Source organism: Talpa europaea, assembly GCF_964194135.1.
Source record: "Talpa europaea genome assembly, chromosome: 9".
NCBI lineage: Eukaryota > Metazoa > Chordata > Mammalia > Eulipotyphla > Talpidae > Talpa > Talpa europaea.
The window spans coordinates 114,156,265-114,174,892 of NC_140076.1; the positions used below are offsets into that span (position 1 = coordinate 114,156,265).

At 43.9% G+C, this 18,628-nt stretch overlaps 1 protein-coding gene across 1 annotated transcript; it reads left to right on the top strand.

Annotated features, from left to right (window-relative positions):
- Positions 1 to 11,949: 11,949 nt before the first annotated feature.
- Positions 11,950 to 12,965, top strand: LOC311176524 (olfactory receptor 5V1-like; the record flags this gene model as incomplete). Its single annotated transcript, XM_084242110.1, has 1 exon — positions 11,950 to 12,965. The coding sequence occupies one exon, from the start codon at positions 11,950 to 11,952 to the stop codon at positions 12,892 to 12,894; it is 945 nt and encodes a 314-aa protein (XP_084098236.1). The 3' UTR covers positions 12,895 to 12,965.
- Positions 12,966 to 18,628: the final 5,663 nt, after the last annotated feature.

Genomic DNA, 18,628 nt, shown 5'->3' on the forward strand with positions numbered 1-18,628 from the left:
TGCCAGGGACAGGTTGGATGATTAATAAATATCTGTTGGCTGAACCATGGGCTTCCCCCATCCACTTGCCTCATTCCTTACTTGCAGAACACTAAATCAGTAAGGTATGATTTTGTACTTTAGAAAACAATATTGCTCTTGCCCGCTTTTGTTAAAGTGTTGGACGACTGAATGCACTAAACATAGTGTGTTAGAATGGAAAGGAAATACAATCTGCAGTACATGGAGTTCCCACTGGAATTGTCACAAGTGGAAATCATATGCACAAGTCTCTAGATACCTAACACACCATTTAAGGCAATAAAGTATAAAAGTGGGCTAAAAATTCCCTACTTTCTGATCTTCCTATTCTATAAAAAATATAGAGGTTGGAAATTTGCTGCTACCTTTTCCGCCAATCTTCCACAGAATCCTTAATTACTGACTGCTTTTTTGAACTTATGTGGGGACATCGGGGGCAGTGGGTAAAATAAATATCATATGAGGGTAAAGAGATGAAGCTCCCCAGGCAACACAAATGTATCTTGACAATAGCTTTCCTGAGAGGAACTTTAAACTGATCATTAGGAACGACTCTGTATCTTCTGCATTTCTATATAGTTTTTAGTGTCTGCTGGACAGTGTATGCAAAAAAAAACTATAGATTTTTGAGGAATTTTCCATTTCATGTAACTTGTTGATTTTACATGTATAGAGTTATTTGTAGTATTCCCTTATTATCCATTTGATACCTTCAGGGTCTATAATGATATTCGCTATTATGTTGCTGATAATAAGCGAGATCATATATCTCTATCACATTTTCTTTATACACCCATTGATGGACACTTGGGTAGAGGAAATATTATATAAAAAAGTGTGAAAGACATCTACCTCCCTCCCTCCAAGGATTCTAGTGAAAATCTATTCAGAAAATGCAGTTGTTAAAAAAAGGATAATTAGATCATACGCATTTGTTTCATGAAAGATAAATATGTGACATATATACCCATCGCCCAAAAGAAAGGCAAGTCAATAAATAGAAAACAATATTTTTCTTGTCACAAAGAGTGAGGATTTGAGAAAACTATGGAGAACTATGGAAGGGAAATAGGTGTTTGAAGAGGAACTTGAAATGAAGATGGCGTCACTGAAAGACAGTATGTACCGTAGGTTAACATGTTCACTGCTCTAGTACTCATTACACAAGTCAATCTTAACAAAAACTCCAGGGCAGACATGATTAGATCTTAAACATGAGTGGAGGCTTATAGAAATTGAAGAAGTTGTTCAGGATGAAAGCTGACAAATGACAAAGGCATGATTTCAACTCAAGTCTGGGAAATTCCCAAGCCCTATAGCTTATGTCAGGGTTGGCGAGTGTGTTTCGTAAAGGACCTTTCAGTGAACAGTTTAGGTTTTCTGCACCATCTCAACTGCTCATCTCTGCCTTTGTAGCGTAAAAGCAACCAAGAGGAATACATACAATTATGGGTCTGGTTATCTGCCAATAAACTTTTATTAAAATAAGTTAGTGTGCTGGATTTGGCTGTTGACCACTCACTTACACCAAGAAAAAGAGCGTGTAGTCTCCATGTATTCCTTTGCTCTTGGCACCATAACAAATCACCACAAATGGAGTGCTTGAGACACCCCGGTGTCCCACAGTTCCGTGGGTCAGAAATCCAGGCTCACTGTGGCTGACGTGGTCAGCCGCCTCTCAGCGGTCCAGACACACCCCAGTCTGGCCTCACTGAAATCAGGGTGTCCCCAGGGCTGGATTCTTATCTACAGACTATGGGGAATGTTCCATCTCCAAGTTGATTAAAGCTGCTAGCAAAGCTTCCTTTCTTACGATTGTAGAACCAACGTTAGCGTTTCTTAACACGCTCCCCCCTTTGTCTTCGAGTGAGCAATGACCTGTGGGGTCCTATTTGTGCTTTGAGCCTCTGACTGCATCTCCTGCTGTCACTCAGAGAAAGAGCCCTGCTGTGGGCTCGTGTGCTTAGATTTTGCCCACCTGAAGAATCCAGGATAATCTTCCTACCTTGAAGGTATGTGATTAACGACATTAATATTTACAAATTCTTTTCTCTGTGTAATAAAACATAGTTGTGTGAGTTATTAACAGGGCAAAAGACTTCAGACTCAGTACCTAGAATTTGACCCTGTGACAAATTTTACGTTATTGATGTTACAATTTCACCTTTTACATTGTGTATCCAATAACAAAGCATTGCAGCTATAGTGGGTCTTAATACTTTTCTCCTTTTACTTTTATGCCAGCATTAAGAGTCATTTATGCAACACTGCTGCAGAATGATGGTATTCTGAAAATGGATAATACATTCTTTGCTTTAAAGGGGTTTTCTACGTTCATACTGTTAGTATTCTTTTATTTCAACCTGAACTCCCTTAAGCATCTCTTGTAAGGTAGGTTTTGTGATGAACTCCATTCGGGAGTATTTCTTACTTGCAGAGAAAGGTGAACATTCTGTCCTCTATGTAGAATCTCTTGGCAACTGTGCTGCCCCCCGCCACCCCCCAGGGCCAACATCATGGCCCAAGCTCACCACCTGACACATCGAAATCTCATGCCTGCTCTGCTCCCTCAGTGAACTGGTATTTCAGAGCATCTCACTATTCTCAAAGAAACCACATAACCGAGAGGAGTCACTTATTTCCCCTGAAATCTTCTAACTCTAGGCAAGTATTAATCTATTTTCTATCTCTGTGGATTCACTTATTCTGGACATTTAACATAAACGGAAATATACATGATGGGACCCTTTGACCTTTTAGTTTCTGCCTTAACAGAATGTCTTAGAGCTTCATCCATTGGTAGCATGTACCAGGACTTCATTCTGTTTTATGCTAAATAACTACACGGCACATCACATCTTATTTATCCATTCATCAGTTAATGGGCATTTGAGTGTTTCCACTTTTTGGTAATTATGAATACTGCTGCTATTAACATCTGTGTGTAACTCTTTGAGGACTTATATTTTTGTTTCTCTTGGGTATGTATTTATGAGTAGAATTGCTGGGTCATGAGTAACCCTCAAACTTTTGAAGAACAGCCAGACTTTTCCCCAAATAGTAGAAAAATTTTACATTATTACTTACAGTATCTAAGGAGTCCAGAGTCTCCACATGCTCACCAACACTGGTGATCAGCCCTTTGGATGAGGGCCATCTAGCGAGTGAGGTGCTATCTCATTTTGATTTGTGTCTCACTAATGATTCTAAGACCTTTAATAAAGTGCCTCCTCTTTACATGTGAAAAAAATCCATGTTGCTGACATGACTTTGGAACTTCAGAGACTTAACTCTCAACTCGCTTTCCCTTCCTCTGTGCCCTACAGGACTGCTTGGCAGCTCTGCCTTTTCCTCCCGTAGACTTCCACAGCAATGGTGTCATCACCAGGTCACAAGCAAGGGCAAAACAGAAATCAGGGGTCGTGAAGACATGGGGGATGCTGGTGGGGAAGAAAGGACCCACTTGCAAGTGAGCTGCCCTAGGAGGACCGGAGAGCTTGGGGGTGGGTGCAGGTACCTGCTGGTAGCACGACCCCACGTTACTCCATGTTAACTCCACATCCAGCTGCAGAGACAAGCAGGAGGTGTCAAAGGCCAAAGTCCAGACCATAGCTACTAGTAAAAATGGAGAAAATTCTCTGTGCCTTCTAGAACCCTACCAAATAAAATTACCCTTGGGCCTTGGTCTTCCCTCTCTTTAATAGGTGGGGGCGGCAATCATTCAGGTGTAGGTCACCTCCTAGCAAAAAATCTAGTGTTGAAATTATGCCACAAATGTCCCCAGAGAGACAGGAAGCTGATAATCTCACTGTATGCTGGGAAAGATGATCGGCGTGACCTTAATGAATCCACAAGAGAGCCAATTGCTCTTCATTTCCACAGTTTCTCTTCTGGCTTTTGCCCTTGAGTTGGGTTTGCACTCCGAGGAGCCCAGGAACAGCTCTTAGAGAGATCACACGGCTGGTCCCCAAGGCCAGCTCACAGGCATTTATAAGGGTCCATGCTAGAAAATGAATTCATTGAAGATCACAGAACGACTCTCACTAGCAGTGAGCGTGCTCTAGGCAGCCCCAGAATGGCAGGTTGTCCTCCCGGAGCTTGGCGGCCGGCAGCCTGGCGGGCCTTAGAGTCTCCTGCGCAGCCCCGGAGCTAGAGCGGAGAGCAAGGGCACCCCGAGGCCGGGAGTCATCGTGCGCATCGCAACGGAGGCATCGCGAGCTGCGCCTGAGTGCCAGGGTATGCCTGCCTCTCAGGATTTATAATAGCTACACGTTTCCATGACATTTAGGTAATAAATAATAGGTTTCATGTCGTTTTGTGTGTATCAGTGTCTACAATAGTCACAGAATTAGAGTAGCAATGAGCTCTGCGATTATCTCCTTGAAATCCCAAGGAGCGCCGGGTTCCTTCAGTGAGAGAGGACGATCGGAAAACTCGTTGAGGTAAATAATAGATAATGTAAAGTCTTACTCCTATGGTTTTTAACAAGATTGAAGAAATAATTTTAAGAGAGAAAGCATTAGCCTATGCTGCATTACAGCAAGCCATTAACAGCACATAAAATATTTGTTTAAATAGATGCGCCTGCGTTGGCACCACACTTATATTGGAAGCTTTTGTTCACTAAGCTGTGAGTTCTCATCTTTCTGTTGCAACACACTGATATTTTGAAGGTATGTTGCAAGCGATTTATTAACTATAATGGAGCCTTGAAGTTTATGAATCATTTCCCTCCCCCATCCCTGTGTTTTCAGAGTTACTGGGTTATTCCTAAATAATTTCATTCTCAACCCTTTGCCTTTGAGAAGAGTTATTGTCTGGGAGAGAAAGCAGCATGGAGTTGCTATTCTCTGGCTGGAGCTGGGCCCAGTCACCGGGCAGGCTCCACCGGAACCCCTCTCCTATGCAAAGCGGAAGTTAACCCCTCACGGGCCATGGTGCCATGTTATGACCACACGGGCTGTTAATTTCCAAGGTCAGGAAGATGCCTGCACCAGAACCACTGAGGAGTAATGTCCTCCTGAGTCCCTCTGAGATGCCCCCTCCCGTCCCCTTCTTTCTCTTGAGCCTGACTCATGGTTTTATATTTTATGTTTTCTTCCCCCACTGACTTCAACCTGGGTTGTTAGTCCTTGAGCCCCAGGTCGGGCCCCCACTCAGCTGCGGTGGGCAGGGGGTTGGAGCCATCGGGAACACCAGGCTCCGTGACGCAGGGTTGTGACACCAGGGCCCCCTCCCAGGAGGTCAGCAGTGGGGCCAACCCTTCTCCACTCTGACAGTCGACCCGCAAGAAAGAAACTCAAATGCTAACAAAGGCACTGAGCTGTGCAGGGACCGGCTGGGGACAGGAGCCATGTCCCGTGAGACACCTGTAGGCCCCCCCCCACCCCCCAACCCCGAGACTGAACACACTGATTCGGAAATGATTATGACACGAGAAGGCGGAGAAACCCTTGTCTGGTCACCTCTGCGGGCCCCAGCTCACACGGGCTGCTCGGGGGCAGAGGTGATTAGAAGTAGGTGTCAATCATTCAACTCTTTTTATAAGAACAAATCCAAGAATTTGGTTTGACTGATGTTACCAATATGTTTTGGCTTTTGTGGGGTGGGTGTGTTGCTTTGATTGAGCTGTCAGGAACCTTAAAAGGTTTAACTATTTCCCCTGCGTGGTGCTCTTTCTAACTTCTACTTCTAAGCAATGTTCAAACAGGACAGTGAGCTGGAAAGACTATGGTCTTCAGCATCAGATGAAATGGGATTAACGCCAAGCTTTGGCCATAGTAGCTGCGCAACCTCTAGTGTCAGCGTCCTCATTTGCAAATACACTAGAATACATCGGGTCGGCACGGTGCACGCGTGGATGGTGTGTATTATGTGCCCCGCAGTGTCCGGCACGTCGCTGGTGCTCAGTCGACCGCTCCTTTATAGGGAGGTTCTCGTTACCACAATCATAAGACTTTTGGATGGGGGAGGCAGGGATGGAAAGGAGGCTGGGGTTGTCTGTGTAAGGACATTGGTAAAGCAAGGAATTTCATGGTTGAAAGGAACCGTAGAAGCAACTCAAATGGCCTTCACTGGAGACTTGAACCCCTCCTCTTTGTAGGAAATGCAGCTGCCCAGCCCTGCTTAAACAGCTCTAGTCACAGGAGCTCTATACTGTACAATGCCGGCTCAAGTAATTTAAATTTAGCTTATGGAACACGAAGTTGCAAGGCTAAACAGAACAAAGGAAGAACAGACATCAGGACAACAAGGCCCGAGGGAAAGGTTTTCAATTCAACAGGAACTAGACAATGTGACTCAGTGGATTACTAAGGAATACCTGAGAGGAAGCAGGTAAGGCGTGCGGCCCGGGTCTTCCATCTCTCATACACTGGTCTGGGAAGGAGCACTGCTCAGGGATCAAACTGAGATTCTGGATTCAAACCAAGACAATGTTTTGAAGGGCTGAATTTACTCTTTCGGTTGCTTTGCGAATTCTTGGGGTAGCCCATGAAAGGCCTGCACACTGAAGGGCTCGGCAAGCAACAACAGGCACACAGGGGTGGTGTTGGCAACACACACCCGAGTTTAAGGAAACACAGCCCTGCTTTGAGGTGTCCTCGGTTAATCACAAATTTGGTAGGCAGGTTTCCAGAACTGAACATGGGAACAGGTTCATCTTTTCATCATCACCCTAGGCGGTCTGAGATGGAAAGAACTTCATCCGTCTCACCTGATGGAAATACATGTGATTTGCATGCATATTAAAGTTGGAGGCTCGCTAGCCGACATGATGATTTCTCAGTATTTCGCCTGGTCTCTTGCCCAGAGACAGGGAGGGTCGCAAATCTGCAGCAGAGTGAGCGCAGCTTATTCCCCACAGCAATAAGTTAGCTTTTCCAGAAACTCCTCAAATCTGATTCTTTTAGAAAAATTATCCTGATTGCACTTATTAGTCATTTTGTGTGTCCATGTTTTGAGCAGATAGTTGACTTCCTAGGCAGCGTGAAAATGATATATAAAATTTTAATCATGCCTTTGCATTGCTGGAATTAAATATGAATGTTTTCCTTATGCACGCTCAGGGTTTTCACAATCACACCAGTTACCCTGGCTTATATTATGCCCATTCTGTTTCCTTGAAGGAAATAACCCCCTAAGGTTAGCCAACACAACACTTCACGAACCTGAGCCATTACAACTCTGGGGCTCTACACATCACTTAGTCTGGAAAAGCCTGGTTGTGTGTAGCTGTGTAAAAATGTTGCTTTTCCAAGATGCTCACTGCAGTGGTTTTTTTGTTGTTGTTGTTGTTGTTTTTTGGTCATTAGATGAGTTATCCTAAATTTATTTTGACCTACCAAAACTAAATTCAAGAAGATTTCATTCAGGCCAGACATCTTTGTATATAGAACCAACCTATGAAAACTTATCCTCAATTTTTCCCTTTAAAATCCATCTTCACTTAACAGTGGGGGAAAAGGTAATTCCCATGAGGCAGAAGGCTTGAAGTTGGGCTGCCTGTTCACATGTAATAGCATGTAAACTCCAAATGCCAGGGTCCAAGCTAGCACGTGATTATAGTGCATGGATTTTAATGATGATGGCCCACTACTATTGCCCTCTATAAAAACAACCATGTGGAATCCCCATGGCCCATATAAAAATGTAGACAAATCGTCAGAACAGGAAAACAATCTTACTGTGGTTCTGACTCATATACACATATATATGTACATACAATATGCCTATGTGTATATATCTACCCCGTGAGCGTTCTTCAGGGATGAACTCCAAATCTTTGAAAACATTTAAAACCAGAAGTGCGTGCAAATTCAGAAACCATAGTTTTAAAGTCCCTAAACATTTATAAATTACTTTTACAACTTAAAAATGAGAATTCAGAAATCGATACATGGGTTTCTCTTTGTGGGACCACCTTTCATTAAGGATTTCAATCCTTTTTTTGAATAGAACTAAACTTCCACTTTAAAATGAAAATTTACTTCAAACCCATTGTTTCAAAAAGTAAAATACAATGGGAAAATATTTAGCTGGTTTTAATCACTGGTGGGACTTGAGTTTGACCAATGCTGAAATGATTTAGAGCTGGGGTGAGTGTTGCTTTCAGCATTACAACAATAACAGTAAAGGTGGACATAATACAAATTAATGACTTTTCATGAACCCATTAGGGAACTGAGGTTGCAGAGCAAACAACAGAACAGAAAATTGGGGCAGTAGACTATTACAGCCTATCTAGGACCCAAGAATTTTTTTCACCGGAGGCAGAAGCCATCAGGTGTCTTATAAGCTGATAGAAGCCAGCTTCTTTGTGAATTTACTGAGTTGCTCCATGCTAAGTGTGAGCTAGCGTGAGAGTGTGAAGCCCTTGGGCCACAGACAAGGTTTTCACCCTCTTTCCTCCATGAACTCCACCACATGCTTATGGAGAAGACCAGCAACAAAAAGCTGTGATTTTAGGCCATTGTGGGAAATTATCATATCTGGGGAAGGGGCCAGGGTAAAAATTCTGTCCCCTGAGATGCAGAGCAGGAATGTGTGCGAGACCAATGCTGCAGGTGGGCCAGAGGCAGAATCACTTGTGAAGGCCAGGACCCAGGCTCAGTTTACCCTTATCTCCTGGATCTGCACCATCCTATTAACAAGCAACAAGTAAAATTCCCAGTGAAACGCAGCCGGGACATCTTTAGGAAGCATATTGCCTCTGGGGTTACTGGTATTAAAGGAAGACCCATAGCCAAGCAGGAAGTAGGTTATGTGAAAAATAAAAACTAACAAACTTTCCTTCATCCTAAACACAAAATATCATTAGAGAACTTGGAACCACGTGATGCATCAAGGGTAACTATAGCAGGAACAGAAACTCCATCGTCAGCCAATTCCTCACCAGATTAGCTCAAATGCCCACACTGAAGGTCAAGGAGGAGAGACATACTCATCTCTAAACCCGCCACCAAAAATATTTTTACTTTGGTCTCGTCTGTGCTACACAACTTTCCCAGTTTCAACAAAAAGTTATGAGGTATGCACAAAGACAAGAAAAAAACACAGTCTGAAGAGACAAAGCAAACATCAGAATCAGATGCAGACATGACAGGGATGTTAAAACTACCAGACAAGGAACTGAAAATTGCTATGATTAATAATTAAAGGAGCCACTAGAAAAGATAAACAACATGCAAGATCAGAGAGGTAATTTCAGCAGAGAGATGGAAACAAGGTCCTGTAAAATGCTAGAAATGTACTTGCTTCAATAACATACACTAAAATTGAAGTGTTAGAAATTAAAAGCAGTGGCAGATGCATTTTGCATCAGGTGAAAAAAAGAATCAGTGAACTTGAAAACATGTTAAAGAAATTACTCAAACCAAAACACAAAGAGAAATGAGAGTAAAAAACAAAACCAAACCAAAACCAACCTGTAGAGTATCTCGGCACTACTGTACAATACCAAATACCTAGGTCATCGGAATCCCAGGAGTAGGATTATTAGAAAATATATCTCAAGAGATGCAGAAAAATCCTTCAGTAAGATTTAACTTTCATGAAACTCTTACTGCTAAGGTAAGGCTGATGGCAACGCCTTAATGTTTGATTTTTTAAAATACCATCTAATATCAAATTTAATGGTAAAATACTGAATGCTTCCCCTAGGTGCAGTAACAAGGCAAGAATATCCTCCCTAACCCCCTCCTTCTCACATTGTTTTAATTTGCATTTACATACTATTGATGCAGCTTTTCCTAAGGCTTGGCCATTTAGACAAAGTCTTTTGCTGATTAAGTAATTCAAGAAATTGTTTTGTTTCTTCAGCCCGTTTGAGGACATGAATTTGGCAGCATCTTTAAAAGCTAATCAAGTCATGTATCTGTTGGGTTTTAACAGGACAATTTCTGCTATAATTGACCTCATATCAGAAATGTTTTAGCTTAATTCTGTCATTGAAAATTATACAGAAAGTTGATATACAGTAAGATGTTAAAATTTCCAATGTGTAAAAGTTATCTATTTTGAAAGTTAAAATGACCTCTACAGGACAATTACGGAACACTGTTAAAGGAAATAGAAGGCACAAAGAAATGGAAAGATATTTCCTGCTCGTGGTTTGGAAGAACCAACATTATCAAAGTGGCCATTTTACCCAAAGCAATTTACAGAGTCAATGCAATTTCAAAAATAAAATATCTGAATGACAGTCTTCAAAGAAATGGAACAAATATTGCTGAAATACATATGGATCACAAAAAAAAATCCCAAATAACCAAAGTTCTGACTAAAAAGGGGAAAAATAGAGGTATTACCCTTCTAGCCAAAATAACAAAAACAGCATAGCACTGGAACAAAAGCAGACACACAGCTCAATGGAACTGAATTGGAAGTCTAGAAATAAAACCACACATATATGGTCAACTAATCTATGAAAAGGAGCAAAGAATATACACCGAACAAGGAAAGTCTCTTCAGTTAATGGTACTGGAAAAACTGGACTGCCAAGGAATAAAGCTAGACTACTATCTCACACCAAACAAAAATCAACTCAAAAACAGATGAAAGACTTGGAGGTAAGACCTGAAACAACAAAGCATACAGAAGAAAAAGGGCGAAACACTCTATGGCATAAACTTCAGAAACATCTTTGAGGACTAGTTTCCAAAAGCAAAGGAGAATATAAACAACTGGAAATACATCAAACTAAAAAGCTTCTGTACAGCGAAAGAGACAGCAACCCCAAATGAACAGAGAGCCTACAGAATGAGAGGAAATATTTTCACACCATACATCTAATAAGGGACTGATATCAAAGATCTACAAAGAGCTTATATAATTCAACAAAAACAAACAATCCAATCCAAAAAATGGGCAGTTGGGCTAAACAATACTTTTCCAAAGAAGAAATGCAAATAGCCAACAGGGATAAGTTACTTTTTTAAAGACTGGTAAAAACATACATAATCTTTAGCATTCTAACCATTTGTAAGTGTACACTTTGCTGTAATTAAATACATTCACAACGTGTGTAGTCATCACTCTTACTAATAACCATTTTTTTCATTGTCTTCAACATAAACTGTGTAAATTAAATAATAACTCCCTATCACCTCTTCCTTCCAGCCCCTGGTAACTTCTACTTACTCTTTCTCTGAATTTGCCTGTCCTAGGCACACTATCTAAGTGGTATTAAGCAATATTCCTTGTTCTGTGTCTGGCTTATTTCACTTTGTATACGGTTTTCAAGCTCTGTCCATTTTATAGTATACACCAACATCTCATTCCTCTTTATGGCTGAGTAAATGCCCATTGTATGTCTCTACCATATTGTGTTTATTCATTCATTAGTCGATAGACCAGTTTGTGTACGTGTTTTGGCTACTGTGAATGATGCTGCTTCCATTCTTTTGAGTGTAAACCTAAAAATAAAATTACTGCATCATACAGCATGTTCTATGAGTGATTATTTGAGGAACTCACGGTTACAGTAGCTGCACCATTTTACATTTCCATCGGCAAAGCACAAGGGTTCAGATTTTCTCCATCGCCAACACTTCGTATTTTTCATTTTCTTTATTGTAGCCATTCTTGTAGATAAAATGTGGCATCTCATTTTGCTTTTGCTTTGTATTTTCTTAACTAACAATAATGATATTGAATACCTTTTCAGGTTCTCACTGGCCCTTTGTCTATCTTCTTTGGAGAAACATCTAGTAAGTAAGTTGTAAGTTCCTTGTGAGTTCCCAGTGCCAAGAGTACTAGCACTTGCCTCCCACAGACCTTCTGCACTCCTTCCTCCACAGTCTGAGTTGTTCTCTAGCCAACATTATTTGCTATGCCCCATAAGTTTACAAACCCACAGTGGGGTGCTCTCTGCATTCTCATCACAGCTTCTTTCTTTCTCATTGTTTTGTAGATCTGAGACCATCTGAAATGAACAATCAAACACACGTCACTGAACTCATCTTCCTGGGATTTTCCAACCACCCCAACTTACAGGGCTTGTTCTTCTTGATCTTCCTGGTCATTTACCTGATCACTCTTTCGGGGAACATGCTCATAATAATGGCCACCAAGGTCAGTCCCGCCCTCCACATCCCGATGTATTATTTCCTCAGCAACCTGAGCTTCTTGGACATCTGCTACACATCCACCACCATTCTGGTCATGCTGGTGAACTTCTTCCGGGAGCAGAAGACCATCTCCTACGACGGCTGCCTGTCCCAGATCTTCTTCCTCGTGACCTGTGCTGGCACCGAGGGTGTCTTGTTGGCTGCTATGGCTTATGACCGCTATGTGGCCATTTGCCACCCCCTTCGATATCCAATCCTCATGAGTGTGAAGGTCTGTGTTTTTCTGGTGACTGGGTCCTGGATGTGTGGGCTGGTGAATTCCGTCACGCACACAGCACTGGCAGCCACGCTCACTCTGTGTGGGCCCAACCAGATCAGCCACTTTCTCTGTGACATCCCGCTGATCCTGAAGCTCTCCTGCTCGGACACCTCGCTCAACGAGTCTGTGCTGCACGTGGCCAGTGCCACCATTGGCCTGAGCCCCTGCCTGTTCACTGCCGTGTCCTACACACTGATCATCTCCGCCATCCTGAGGATTCCGTCTGCTCAGGGAAGGAGCAAGGCCTTCTCCACCTGTGCCTCCCACCTCACTGTGGTGGTGGTCTTCTTTGGAACAGCCAACTTCAACTATGACAGACCCAATGTAGGCGACAACCTGGACATGGACATCCTGGTCTCTGTGCTCTTCTGTGTTGTGACCCCAATGTTTAACCCCATCATCTACAGCCTGAGAAACAAGGAGGTCAAGGGTGCCATGAGGAAGCTGGCGAGAGGATGTATGTTCTCTAGTGACACCAGTGATTAGTTTCTCTTTTTGGAAAATTGTTTTTGATTTTTAAAAATATTTATTTTTATTTTTTGACATATAAGTATAGAGCTCTGTATTAGTTAGTCCTAGGGTGATTTGAAGTGTGTGTATCAATGAAAGATTTTTATCAAAATAGGATGTGATCAAATTTGTCCTGCCAAAGAAAGTATCCAAAAACGTAATGACTGGACTCACTTTCCTCCAGATTATAATAAATAATGAACTTGCAGTACTTTCCATTTTTGGTTTTACCCACCACCAGCCACCCTTGCTCGCTTCACCATCTTGACTAGGAGCTTCAGTTATCTATGTTTATCAGTTTCTAATTATTTTGCTTTGTCAGTTCATTTTGTTTCCTTATATTACTCACGTATGTGACATCAGCCAATATTGTCTTTAACTTTCTGGCTAACTTCGCTTTCCAAAATCCCCTCAAGTTCCTTCCATTTTCCTGTAAATAGTAACATTTTATATTCTTTATAATTGAATAATATTTCATCATGTGTATAGCTTCTTTACCAATCCTTATTTCTAGGAACTTTTGAGGTTTTTTGTTATTTTTCAACTTTTCCCAAGTACTTTCTAATTTCTGCTTTAATCCAATGGTTATTGTGCAATGTGTTGTTTAATCTCCATGTTTAATATTTTTCCAGGTTTCATATAATTTTTAGCTATGGCATTATTATCGGGAAGAGCGCTTAGTGTGATTACAATCTTCATATGTTTACTGATGACTAAATGCATATGCTACAGTTTGGGGTGGAATGTTCTACCGATATCTATTAAACTTCTCTTATCTAGCTCATTATTCAAGGCTCTTGTTACCTTATTTCTTCTCTAATACACTTGGGGGGGGTCTTATGTATATTTTATAGTTTGTCTTTGACTTTTTATTCTTGACTCCTCTTTTCCTGCTTTGTTTGGGTTTCATTTTTATTGCCTTATGGTTACTTCTGTAGCTTTTGTTTTGATGCCATATTTGAAACGTATGGGTGATGTGCACTTGTGACCTATTGAACGCTTTGTTCTCAAAGTCATTCTAATGCTCTGCATTTTTACCCTGCTTCTCCACTGTATGACTTTAATGTCTGTTACTTCCATGGGTGCAACCCTGACTCAGTGACTCAGCACCACGAGCACGGTCATGCTGCCGGCGCTGTGTTTCCAGACACACAGTCAACCCCAGAGCTGTAGCCGGAACAGTCTGGGTCTGAAGGGAAGGGGCTGCAAGAAACCCAACCAGACGAGGCCACACCCACACCTCCTTCTGCTCTCCCCAACCGGATGGAGAAGTCAACCCTCCAAGTACAACTTCCTAATAGAAATCTAGCACTGACTTGGCACTTACAGCTATCCCAAAAGAGACAGAAGCTGATCTCTTCACAGCGAGTTGGGGGAAATGATCGTCATGACTTTAATGAGTCCAAGAGAGAATTAATTGCTCTTCATTTGCACACATTCTATTCTGGCTTTTGCCCTTGAGTTGGGTTTGCACTCCGAGGAGCCCCAGAACAGCTGCTTAGAGAGATCACACGGCTGGTCCCCCAAGGTCAGTTCACAGGCATTTATTAAGTGTCCATGCTAGAAAAATGAATTCATTAAAAGATCAAAGAAAGATTTTCACTAGCAGTGAGCGTGCTCTACACAGCCCCAGAATGGCAGGTTGTCCTCCTGGAGCATGGTGGTTGGCAGCCTGGCGGGCCTTAGCGTCTCCTGCGCAGCCCCGGAGCTAGAGTGGAGAGCAAGGGCACCCTGAGGCCGGAGTCATCGTGCGCATTGCAACGGAGGCAACGCGAGCTGCGCCTGAGTGCCAGGGTATGCTTATCTTTTAAAAGCAAGCTTATAAAATATGGTGCATGCTTTCATTATCATTTCGATGGCATTTACATCCTGACTATTCCTACCTTTCTGCGTGTGTTAAACTCTACGCGAGTGCTTACGGAACCGGAGTAGGATTACTTGAGAGATTATCTACTCCAGAACCCAAGTGGTGTCTGAACTCCGCCAATAAAATAGTAAGATTGGAAAATTTGTGGGAAGCAATATAGAATGCCAAGGCTTAGTTCTCTACTTGTGACAGGAAGGACAGAAGGGGTAAATTTTGAGGGAGAAAGCAGGACACAGGCCTCCTGTGGTACATTACAGTGGACAACAGGTAGATACAATGTTTTTTAAGCTGATAGAATTAAATTTGCGTAGCACTTCTCTTTGGAAACATTCATTTGCTAACTGGAGGTTCTTCCTGTGGCGACATGCTGATATTTGGAAGGCTGGCTGCAAGCCAAACTGCACGGGGGCCTTGACGCTTAGGAATCATTTTCCTCCCCCACTGTCATTTTTTTTTTTTAAGAAATCTCAAAGACTTATTCCAAAATAATTTCATCCTCAACCATTTGCCTTTTGGATGAGTAACTGGCTGGGAGAGAAAGAAGGTTGTTGTTCCCTGGCTGGGGGCTACACGGCCTCCATGGGAGCCATCGTTCTTATGAAAAGCAGAAAGTCAGGACACCCAGGAGCCCGGGTGCCACATCTAGGACCTCACGGGCTGTTATTTTCCCAGGTCAGGAAGGTGTCTGCACCAGAACCACTGGGCAGAAATCTCCTCCCAGGTTCAGCTGAGATGCCCCTTCTCAATTTCTTCTTTCTCTGTGGGTCTCACGAGAGCACCGGGTTTTATGTTTTTCTTCCCCACCGACTTCAAGCTGGGTTGTTAGTCTTTGTGACCCAGGTCGGGCCCCCACTCAGCTGCAGTGGGCAGGGGGTCGGAGCCATCGGGAGCACCAGGCTCCGAGACGCAGGGTTGTGATGCCTCCTCCAGGGCCCCCTCCCAGGAGGTCAGCAGTGGGGCCAACCCTTCTCCACTCTGACAGTCGACCCGCGAGAAAGAAACTCAAATGTTAACAAAGGCGCTGAGCTGTGCAGGGACCGGCTGGGGACAGGAGCCATGCCCGTGAGACACCTGTAGGGCCCCCCTCCTCAACCCCGAGACTGAACACACTGATTCGGAAATGACTATGACACGAGAGGGCAGACCCGACGTGGAGAAACCCTCGTCTGGCAACCACTGCTTGTCCTGACACTGCCTAGGGGAAGGGGCTCCTGGAGGGGAGGTAACTAATAATACAACCATTTTTATGTGTGAAAATCCAAGAAATTGGTTTGACTGGAGTGACCGTGAACTTTTGTTTGGTTGGATGGTTGGTTAGTTTACTTAATGTGGATTTGGCTGAATTCTCAGGAAATTCAAAAAGCGTAGAGATTTTCCCTGTTTGGTGAGGAGCCGCTGTCTTACTTTTTCTCTTACTCCATGGAATGACTGTTCTTTGTCGGACAGTGAGTTGCAAAGATAAGGCTTTCAGAGTCAGAGGAACATGCGCGAAGTTCCAGGCTAGGGTTTAACAGCTGTGTGACATCAAGCATCAATTTCCTCACTGACAAATCCTAATAAATATTGTCCACGGGACTGTTGCGATCCATGCACGAGAGTGTGTACGAATGAGCAGTGCCCGCACCCCCGCAGCACTCAACCCGCAGCAGCTGGCATACTGGGGTTTCTGTTACCGATCATCGAGGACTACGCAGGGAGGAAGAAAAGCTGGGCCTGGCTCTAAGCTAGCGTCTTTCACCTGGAAATTAACATGGGCTGTAAACCGAGGGCTGGAAGGACACACACGAGACTGTTAACAGCAATGCCAGGCGGATTATGGCGCAGAGGTGAAGAGCTTCCCGCTACATTTTATGTACTTTTGACTCATATGAAGTTTTCCAGTGAGTTTGTGTTACTTTTGAAATTAAAAATCCCATCTATTTCTCATTTAAATAGTGTAGTAACAGGACGCCCCTTAAATCTCTTTGCAATTTCCTGTGTGTGGGTCATTGTTTCCAAGTAAAGGACGTGAAGTCCCTGCAGAGATTGCAGGGGCTGTGCAGTGGGACGTGCACTGAGCATGTGTCACAACGTCAGTGCCAATGACACTTTCACGCATGTGAAACATTTACCTTCCTGCACGAGGTCACAGATGCTTCCAGGGGTTTCTCAAGGTAAACGAATAGGAACAAGCACAAGTCTGATGGCTCACGTGACTCACACAGTTTCCACAGCCTCACGCATGACGGACCTTCAGGTGTGGAGGACACCAGTGGAGCAGTGGGCTCTCGGGGCTAAAGGGAACTGTAGTAGCAACTCAAGTGGCCTCCCTTGAGACTGCGCTGAGTCCTCTTTGCCAGAGATGTGGCAGCCTCGCCTGCGCCTGAACTTCTCAGGAAGGGGCTCCCTCCCTTCCCCCCATGTGGACTATAAGCGCCTTCTCATCTGGCCCAGCATCAGTGAGTGAGACAAGAAGGTGCAAAGTTAAAGGACAAAGAATGCATGGAGAGGACGCCTTCCCGGCGATGGACGCCAGGCTCAGCCACGGGAGCAGCGCGTGTTGCTCAGTAGTCAGGACCAGGCACTCTCTCAGACCACCGGGCTCGCTCCTTGGAGCCTCAGCTTTCTAATCTATGAAATGGGGTTACTGACAGCACCCACACTTCCAGGGGGGCTTGACAGTTCGAGGGGCAGCCCGCGAGGAGCGCCTGGCATGGAACATGTCCAACTGGCCTTGAGCGAGAGGCAGAGCAACGGTGAGCGAGAGGCAGAGCAACGTGCACAGGACAGGAGGACACTGGCCGCTCAGAAGCCCCGAGCTGCTGACCACAGACATGGCAAGAAGGTTTCCAAAGCCAAACATACCTCCTGGGGGGGAGAGTATCCCTGGGGAGTAAACGTCGTCTGAGCAAGAAGAGCCCTTTGTTTTGGAAGTAACGCAGCCCAAGTTGCATTCACGGTCTCTGAGAAGCAAGTCGTGGGCTTGTTCTCTGCGTGGTTTTAAAGGGATGTGTGACTTGGGATGAATGTGGGAGGAACAAAACTTGCAGTGATTCAGGAGAACCAAGCTCAGTCCAAGGACCCAGCCTTTATGCTTCTGCTCTCCAGCTTTCTACCTCACGTTCCTGCCCCCAAATCGCCATCTTTCTAAATCTTTTAGGGCCTACAGCAATAATAAGTCCTTAAATGAACTTCTTGCTCTCCCCTGCCATGGCTGTTCTTTAAGGCTCTTCTCCCCCCCCCCCCCCCCCCCGACCACTTATTGCCTCACACTGTATGCGAGGCTCTGGCTAGTGCCTGCAGAGTGAGGCGCAGCGGCCATCCAGGGAGCACATGCCCCCGATGGAGTGGGGGGCCTCGAGAGGGGTGTCCTATTCTGAGAGGTGCTCAAACAGTGCGGTCCTGCCATCTTTTAAAGTAAAGAAAATATACAAAGCTCCTACCTCACTGCGGTTTACCATCTCATTAGATTGTAAATTCTCTGAGAGTAAAAGTCAGGTCTCTCTCCCCTTTGGGATGTAAGGAGAGATGAGACCCTACAGGGGGAATAAATTGGTTTGAGTTGGAGACTAGCCATAACCAAGAAGAGGTGTTGGGAAAAAATGAAAGGAAATGAGAATTTCATAGCTTGAAGAATTTTCTAGCTGGAAGGCTCTTACATAGCAGAGAGGGAGTCATTTGTCTGCCCTTCTTACAACAGAGGCGCGGTGAGATGGGAAGGCTGAAAGGAACGTCAGTGCTGAAATGCACGAGCAGGATGGAGGCTGTTCTTGGTAAATTTGTTGAGAAAGGAATTTTAGCCTACAAGTTATGGGTAAGGGCAGTTCTCCCTGTTAAAAGTCTGGCCTGGGCACCACGGCCTGG